Source organism: Limulus polyphemus, unplaced genomic scaffold (assembly GCF_000517525.1).
Source record: "Limulus polyphemus unplaced genomic scaffold, Limulus_polyphemus-2.1.2 Scaffold3366, whole genome shotgun sequence".
NCBI lineage: Eukaryota > Metazoa > Arthropoda > Merostomata > Xiphosura > Limulidae > Limulus > Limulus polyphemus.
This window is the reverse complement of record NW_013668976.1, coordinates 48,459-58,451: the sequence shown is the minus strand read 5'-3', so window position 1 is coordinate 58,451 and position 9,993 is coordinate 48,459. Positions and strand designations below refer to the sequence as shown.

At 29.0% G+C, this 9,993-nt stretch overlaps 1 protein-coding gene across 1 annotated transcript in view; it reads right to left on the bottom strand.

Moving 5' to 3' along the window:
- Positions 1 to 33: 33 nt before the first annotated feature.
- Positions 34 to 9,993, bottom strand: part of LOC106469231 (alanine aminotransferase 2-like) — a 55,702-nt gene continuing 45,742 nt past the window's right edge. Inside the window, exons 12-13 of the mRNA XM_013929700.2 lie at positions 9,771 to 9,883; positions 34 to 4,287 (exon numbers count right to left, since the gene is read on the bottom strand). Coding sequence (XP_013785154.1) covers positions 4,197 to 4,287; positions 9,771 to 9,883 — 204 coding nt within the window. The 3' untranslated portion in view covers positions 34 to 4,196. The remainder of the gene's footprint in view (positions 4,288 to 9,770; positions 9,884 to 9,993) is intronic.

Here is a 9,993-nt window from a genome sequence, read left to right as displayed (position 1 = left end):
CATAATGATCAACAACTTTCACTAACACAGTTCTGCTCCACACAAACATGTTTATTTGTACACCAAATAACATTACAACAGAAGTCAACCACAAAATTAGAAACGCATTATTTAAAATATATAAATTCAATACAACAAAAATAAGAACATACTCAAAATAGTTGTATATAAGTATCACTGACTTTCCGTCTGGACAACTATAAAAGACATACCAATTACAAAGTTCAATTCACAGTATTCCAAAGAACGACTTAGGAAATAAACTATAAACTAAACTTGTACATTGAGTGCATTCATAAATAAAAATCTCAACAAAGTATGCATGTATAACCTGGTCATTTCTTTAAATTTTTACTTTTAAAATAACATACGGAATTTTCAAACAGTAAAATAAACAACAAAAATAACTTGCAATATATTATTCTATTATATACATTAGAAGCTTTATCTAATACACGTTTGCATCATCTATTTAACTGTTTGTAGGACAACTTCCACCCGCAGCCATCTCTTCTTATGTTAATATAACTGACTAAAACAGGAAAAATAATGCATATATTTTATAGAAGAACGAATTATCTAAAACTATTTAACCCTCTTGACCTAGCTATCCTTTACTGCGCATGTCACAAGGTTTTTGTGACTTACATTCAAATTTTAATTAAAGTACTTTTTGTATATGTTATACCAATTAGTATAGCATAAAATTGTTGCTAACAATCCATATTTTAATGGAATACAAGTTTTAAGTTCTTAATTTAATAAGGCAATATATTAACAAATCCTGAATTTTCCCTAGTGTAAGAAATGTGACATATTTCCTCCAGAATCAACTGCCAGAATAACAAACATTATAGAAGATTTTCAAAACCACAATTTCTTGGACTTTTTGAGAGGAACAGCTCATAATTTACAGTTCTAATATACTTACTTTATATAACTTTATATACTTGAACATTTATATTTCATTACAATAAACAAAATTTAACATGAAACCTGTGTTACTTTATTCTACTTAAACAGTTTTAGATAATTAATAAGGAATATGTAAGTTTTTTTTCATATTCTAGTGAGTTATATTAATATAATAAGATATGGCTGCAGGGGCAGTTGTCCAGGGGGGACAATTCTCCCATGGTGCAGTTGTCAGGTTAGAATTTAATCAAAATACTTTTAATTATATAGAAAACTGTTTAAACAAGTAAGTTATAATCCCTTTAAGTAATAATCATATTTGACAACTAGACTAAATCTCTCCTCATTTTAAATGAAATTTGGGATTTTTAGTAAGTTTAAAAAATATTCTCATTTTAATAAATCTAGTCAACTTTTATTACCAACAACAATAAAAAAATGTAACATCAGTTCTCAAAAATATTTTGCTTCTGAATTTTTTACTACTTCATTAAAACTACACTAAATAAAATAACTATCTAAAATACTGGTCTTTCTTTTACAAACTAAATGCCTAGATTTAATTTTGCGTGATTACAGCAGTGAAAATAGAAAACTCAAACTAAGATGCTTGATAAAATGTAAAAATATTCAGCATTTTACTGTTCTTAATATGTTTCATCATAACAAGCCTTAAAAGGTTAATGTTATATAAGCTTTTTGCATTGTAAAATTAAAAAATATTTATTAAAAAGCATCCCAATTTTTTTTCCCAAAATCTTATTCAAACAGGTTAAATATAAATATACAAGTCATAGTGTTTGGAATGAAATATTGATTCTGATCAATAACAATAAAACTAAAATATTTCCTATTCGTTGATGTACATACCACAACAAGACAGATAAACTATCAAATAAATTACATTACACACCCAAAAGTGATAAATATTTCTACATCACTTGAGATGTATGTGAATGCAATAGGATTCATAGATTTAGCTATCAAATCTGTATTGGCAGAAAAACTTAATGTTTGTGCAATATTATATTATATAAATAAATAAAGCAATAAATTATGAACAAAACATTATTGAGTTTTACAAAATGTGAATAAAAATCATATATATTTACTGAAACATGATACACGGATTACTATTGTATTTGGCACTTGTTTACTTAATCTTTTTCTGACTTAATGTGTATTAAATGAAATAAGACTAAATACTTTTATCATTCCACGATATTGCAAAAATATAACGAAACAAGAGTTAGCATCTTGTTCACTAAGCAACTAGCATATAAATTTAATAAATTATCTCACACTATACACAACAGTTTGTTCTTTTCTCTGTAGCAGCATATTCTAATATATTCAACCCACTAAGCTGTCTTTTGATTAATTAATGTATTAGAGGGATAACTACACTAATATAATCATCCCACTAAGCTGTCTTTTAGTTAATTAATGTATTAGAGGGATAACTACACTAATATAATCATCCCACTAAGCTGTCTTTTAGTTAATTAATGTATTAGAAGGATAGCTACACTAATATAATCATCCCACTAAGCTGTCTTTTATTTAATTAATGTATTAGAAAGATAGCTACACTAATATAATCATCCTACTAAGCTGTCTTTTAGTTAATTAATGTATTTGAGGGATAGCTACACTAATATAATCATCCCACTAAGCTGTCTTTTAGTTAATTAATGTATTAGAGGGATAGTTACACTAATATAATCATCCCACTACGCTGTCTTTTAGTTAATTAATGTATTAGAGGGATAGTTACACTAATATAATCATCCTACTAAGCTGTCTTTTAGTTAATTAATGTATTAGAGGGATAGTTACACTAATATAATCATCCCACTAAGCTGTCTTTTATTTAATTAATGTATTAGAAGGATAGTTACACTAATATAATCATACCATTAAGCTGTCTTTTAGTTAATTGATGTATTAGAGGGATAGTTACACTAATATAATCATCCCACTAAGCTGTCTTTTAGTTAATTAATGTATTAGAGAGATAGCTACACTAATATAATCATCCTACTAAGCTGTCTTTTAGTTAATTAATGTATTAGAAGGATAGCTACACTAATATAATTATCCCACTAAGCTGTCTTTTATTTAATTAATGTATTAGAGGGATAGCTACACAAATACAATCAACCCACTAAGCTGTCTTTTAGTTAATTAATGTATTAGAAGGATAGCTACACTAATATAATTATCCCACTAAGCTGTCTTTTATTTAATTAATGTATTAGAGGGATAGCTATACTAATATAATCAGCCACTAAGCTCTCTTTTATTTAATATATTCACACTTTAAAGTAATATGCTCATTTTGCTCTAACTAGAATGTTCTAGCACTAGAAATGCTTTTAATAAGAAAATTTACTTTGAATATTTATTTAACAGCATAAATTACCAGTTTACTGTTCAACGTTTATGTCAACTCCTACTTAGACTTTATTGTCCTAAAATATATAATATAAATAAAAAATAATTTAGTTATAAACAGAGCAATATTGACTGTGTGTGTGTGTGTGTGGTGGGGCTATAGGTTCCTCTACATAAGACACAAATCAGATATATTTTCAAATCTGTATACATAAATAGATGTCCTTGCTGTAAAAAGAAACATGTTGGATCCACTTTAGGTGGCCATCAATTATAATAAATGTCTTCTTACCTACATGCCAAGGTATGATTTCCAGTACAGCTAACCATACACGTTAAGTCAGTGTGTAGTTCGAACTGAGATTTGAGGAAGAATAAGAGTCTTACGAAATGCTCATTTGAAGTCATGTTTAACTCAACTCGGGAAACTAATTCAGTCATCTGAAAGTGTAAGCTTTTAAGTTTTATATTTTGATGTTGCCATAATTTTTAGAGTTTACTGAATGTTACCCATCAATTAGATTCAGAAAAAAAGCATACTGATATGTAAAATTACTCTAAAATTTGTCAAGTTTCTATAATAAATATGTTACTAAAAATGGATAAAGCTTTGAAACATGGGCATACTTCCATGATATTTCATCTTCCATTTTAACTAAAAACACCTATACAAGATACCTAGGCAAACAGTCCACAGAGATACAATGCCTTTGTTACAATGTCAGTTACACACACACCTCACTTAAGCTGAAATCTTTGTATAGAATGATAAACTGGTCAGCTGAATAGATAGATTTTTTCACTGACATATGTATGACAACTATGGAGTATTTATCATACTCTCACATAATCACACAAGTGTATTTTGCTGTACTAGAGAGAGCCTAGCTGTATTCAGCTAAAATCTTTTGATGGAATTCTTTTAGTCGTATGGCCATAGCTTTCATATTTTTCACTGGAGGCAAAAACGTCATCCTGTGAAGAAAAAATTGAGTAATTTCAAATAGGAAAAAAAAGTTTACCACCACAGTGTGGCTTCTTTCATAACTTAAAAATATCAACCTTTTGCTATTTTTGTGGCAAACAGAGATGTGTGGTTGGTAAATTCATTGACTACTAATCTAGCAAACAATCTTTTAACAGAGATGTGTGGTTGGTACACTCATCTGTTACTAATCTAGCAAACATAGATTAATCAAAAAAATTTGGTGTGAAAGGAATAAAGGATAAAAATACACAGTCCAATCTAATGCAGAAATTAAAGCTACAATAAAATGCCAAATACTAAGTCTAGTCAGCCATTAGGTACCTCCTTATATCAATACTTTCATACATTTATAGTAACCAATCACACCACCTAAACTTTTCGTGCAGTTCAAGTATAAACCAATAGTTAATCTAATAAAGAAGAAATGAACACTTTTTTCAAAAATGTTATGTCTGTTTGTCAATTTCAAATTAATAAAATGAAGAAAGGGGTAAGACAGATAAAAAATAAAATCAGATAGACTTAGAAACAAATAAGAACCAGAACATAACACTACATTAGAGAGTTCATGTATGCCTAGCTTATGTGATGTTACACCCATGGTATATTCATTTGGTAATGTTTTAATACAGTTTTTAACATGTAAAAGCAAAATCAAAACTAGTACTTGTCATAAAACAAAATCCTGTTATCTGATGTTACACCCACAATATATATTTATTTGGTAATATTTTAATACAGTTTTTAACATGTAAAAGCAAAATCAAAACTAGTACTTGTCATAAAACAAAATCCTGTTTGTTTATATCAATGCCTGCCACATGAGCCATCCCAGCATCTTGATGGGATAAAAAAAAAACTAATCATTCCAGAAAGGTCTGGGTTGTTTAGGTTAAAAGGAAGACATCTGACACTATTTTAGAGTTCTAGGTCACTGGACAAGACCCATAACCTGACTTGAGACCCAACATGGAGAAGTTAACTAGTAACTGTAAAGTAAAATGATGTAGCCATGAAACATGCTTGAAATGTGATGGTTTAAGTGTAGCAATGAAGCTAAACCATGGGTCCAGGTCAGATGACAGAATAACTTATTCAAAGGTATCCCAATCAATTTGATATACCACCTGAATCAGAGATTCGTCAGTTGATTACTGCATTGACTACAAAACATAAACAAAACAGACAATATAGTATAATTAACTTGAAAAAGGGGATTGAAATCATATACAAGAAATCATTAGTTTCAATATTTTGTGAACCTAATGGCACAGTAAAGTCCAAAAATGCAGTGTTGAAGTTGAAGAAGATGCACAATGCATTGCAAGATGATTTCTTAAGCAACTCTCAAATTAAAAATGCCATTTCTGCAATGAAGAGTAAATATAAGAAGGACAGTATAATACCCAGTATGATACCACCATAGTATAATCCATAAAGATTTCATCATGTCGTATTTTCATTAATATTTAGTTTTTTTGTTTTGTTCTAGAAGTTGTGCCGACCTTCATTTTTATTGAGATTTATTTAAATAACCATAAATCACTAGTTTTTGAAATGATGCCCCTGTTGACCATCTTAGGCTCAGTTCTAAAAGATGCTAGACTGGCTCGTGTGGCAGGTGTTAATTAAGTGAGCAGTTCAAATGTTCCAGGTATAATGAATATTGGTTTTAGACACCTAATGCTTAACACTGTTTTCAGCTTGCACAAGCATGTAGATACATTAGGGAAATATTGTAATAAAGCCATATATGTTTCGTTAATATGATTTCACCTGAGCAACAGAGAACCTCAAATTCAGGTTCATGTTTGAGTTAACAATGCTTAGAAAATTAGTTATTTTACAGCAAAATCATAAGGTTGGACTAAATTTACAGCAGAGTCGTGAGTTTGGACTAAACATACAGCAGAATCATGCACTTGGCCAGATATTAAAAGCTGAAGTTTTTTCCTACTCAATCTTGACGAAAAACAAATAAACTTTTGCTGTAAGAAATCACGATGTGGCTAGCATGAAGTTTAGTACATAAACTGTAAATGGATGTGCAACAGGTGAACTTTTTTGTGCATAAATTACAATTGGACTAACAACTGTTGATTTTTATAGTGCAAAGTACATCTAGGTTAGCATACGTATTGCAAAACAACTGCACAATATAAGTCATGGTGTAGTACATGGAAATAGTATAGTGTAGTATGAATCAATGTTTGTCAGCTATCGTGTTTTCAAAAAACTTCATTTTCTGTAAATTATCTCGTGTTATTACAGGAATTACTTCTTCAGAAAGTTAACCAAGACTTTCATCCTAAGACAATTATCAAGTTTTAAAAATCTACATTCCAGCTATAATCCAATATTAGATCAAAGAAGAAATAAATTCCAATATGGTAATCATCAAGTTTAAAAAAAAAACTTACACCCATTAATTAAATCTAGTTTTCCAAAAGCTAATAATGTGTTTCAAATGAGAAATAAAAGGATACTGGCATTCTGACTACAGGCTTGGCAAATTACAATGACCTTGTAACACCAGAGTGACCATCAGTTTCTATACTATAGCTTTATTACAAGTAATAAAAAACATTTTATAAATGTAAAATAATGTAGGGATGGCAGTGCTAAAAAGAATTAAAACAAGAATATAGGGATGATACAGCTATACATAGATTGTCCCTACATAATTTTCAGTATTAAATTTTAATGCTACACTATAAAATGCATACTTGACTTTAATATCATTGCATTTGGAAGATATATAGTCTTGACTGTTAGTATAAAGTTTCTTTGTCATAAAATCATGGTCATTTCAGAGTAGGCATCAATGTAGTGTAACTAAGAGCCTAGGACTTACGTACAATGAAAACTAAGTTGAGTCAAAATATGTCTTGATTATTACAGACTCTCGATACGAAGCCAGTCGAATTGATCAACCTCGTAACCATTTTGTACTCTTGCATTTTATAGTGTAACATTAAATTTTAACATTGAAAGTCATGTAGGGATGATCTATGTATAGCTGTATCATCCCTATATTTTTGTTTGCATTCTTTTTTGGAAATGCCATCCCTACATCATTTTACATTTATAAAATGTTTTTTATATTACTTATTTTGTGATGTTTTATCCTCTGACTAAAAGGTAGTGTGTTCTATGAATGTGTGCAATAAAATTCATTATTATGTGTATTGATTTTTTCTTTTACTCCATCGCTTCATACATAATATAGGGGTTGGCATCTTAAAGATGCCGATTATATAGTGTACAAAGCATTGAGTATTCTACATGTCACAGTTATCTAATGTTCAGCTATTATTGGCTTGTAATTCCTGATTTATCCTGTACTTAAGTGTTTAAAGGAATGCCAGATTTCTTTAAACAAAACCTAGCTTCAAGGGGTAATGATAACATCTTTTACACTACAATTATGATTTTTTTTAATTACTATTAGTTATTACGACTAACAATAAAATTGTGCACTGCCCAGAAACACATAGAGTGGATTTAGGTTTAAATTAACATTAGCGATAAAGTAGTTGTAGAGTTATATCGACTGAAACAAGAAGATGAAAGATGAACAATTTGGTGGGTTGATCACTTTCTAGTTTGGTATCTTAGTGATGATTTCTTCCCTTGTTTTTGGGCTTTTTGGGTAGAGAAACATAAAAGTGAGTGGCAATCATCTTTTAAAGTAAAACTCTCTGTCATTGTTCATTTTTTAGCATGCACATTTATATTATCCCTATTGAGTATCTTGGCTATCCCTACATATAGAGTCTACTGACTCTATGATGTTTTGTGTTAAGCTTTTAGTTAATGTACAAGTCTTTTGTAAACAAAAATTCACATTATTTTAAATTAAATATTTTTACTAAACATTTGTCCATAACTGCTTCAAGTGCCAAGTGATTTTCATGTTAAGATTAAAAATACTCTTCTTCTCCTGAAATATGTTAAATTTCATTTGCATAATCTCAAAGAGCCTCCTAAATAAATACCAAACTTTTTCTTTTAAAGTAAAACTTTAAATTTTATCTGTTATTTTCTCTGCCCTAAATGTATATGCATTTAGTCAATTTGACTGACCTCCAACTCACCATAAAAAAATGAAATAAATTTAATATTACTCTTTTTTTTCTAGAATGACTGCAAATTATAACAGGAAACCCACAACTGTGTATCCTAAATAGCTTAAAGCTGTTTATACTTAAATTTTATTGTTTTATTGCCCTTTGATCTATGTCTAACTAATAGTCCCACCACAATTCCCACTTGGTGAATGCATAGCCCAAGATAGGTATTGAATTACATAATGCATTAGCTGTTTGCGAGAATACTTGGAGAAGAATTAATAATTTTTCATTATTTTACCTAATCTAACCTTATCCAACAGTAAATTTTTAATTTTTACGTTTTAGTTACTTTTATAATAATAAATAAAGAATATACATGAAAAACAAGAAATATGTTACTTACACATGTCCTCATTTTATTTTGCTGTAGACTGTCAATGACAGTTAAGCTTACTTTTTGTTTTTGAATAATAATGTTATTAATACACTAAATAATTTTTACTTAGTCAAATAACACATCTATTAACAAAGAATAATAACACACATAAAGCAAACAATGTCCTGTAACTATTATAACTTATCTGCCTTTCTAACTTTGCAATAAAAGCCTTTAAAAATTTAGCTAAGTTTGTCATTGTAAATACTGAAGAGAATTATTAAATCCTGAGATGAAATAGACAATTCTCTGAACAGAGAATAAGCCATTTGATAGATTAAAATTTTGGCTTTCTATCAATTATAAATAATATAGTATAAAATGTTAGAGAAAACTACTGGTAATTTGTGAAATAGAGGATGTGAAAAATAAGCATAGTAAATGGATCTAATTTTCTAGTTTATGGCTCCATAAACAAATAAGACTGAAGGCTATATAAATCATGCTTTGTTTTAGTAATATCTGTATTATAATAAGCAATTTAAATTCTGTACTTGTCGAAAGGGTTGTGAATAAATTAGAAAAGAGGGAAGACTTAAAGAACAAATGTCTCAATTCTCATACTGGGGGGAGATTAAGTATTTTTTAAATATTTCCTTATAAAATTAAGAACTTAAAACTTATATAATATTAAAATTTGATTTATTAACTACATTTTGATGCCAAGATTATTTGTATAAAATGATAATAAAGTAGTTTAATTAAAAACTTAAAATGCAACTGTCTAAAAAGTTGTAACACGCACACTTTGTACCTACCCATAGTGAGAGTTAAATAAGTTGACTTCATGATAACATTATGATATCATGTAATGAAAAAAACTGACTTTCGCACAAGCTGAAGATAATATGGATTTTCTTGAATATATTTTTTTCAAGTTTAATGAATCCCTTTCCTGAAATGTTAAATACAAGGTATCCAAAAAGACTCGTTTTTCAAAACTTCAATGAGTATCCCTTACCTTATATGATAAGTACCAGGTTTCTGTAGGAACTGACTTCCTGGTAAGCTACAGATTCCAGTTTTCTCCACTAGTTCCATACAATAGAAGAAGTCAGGCTCTTGACCTAAAGACTGAATAAATAATATGGATTCACTTAACAACAAAACTGGTTTGGAGTCTATACCCAAAAAAGTATAATTTACTTTCACCATTTTCATGTCTTCTAGATACTACTTTTATA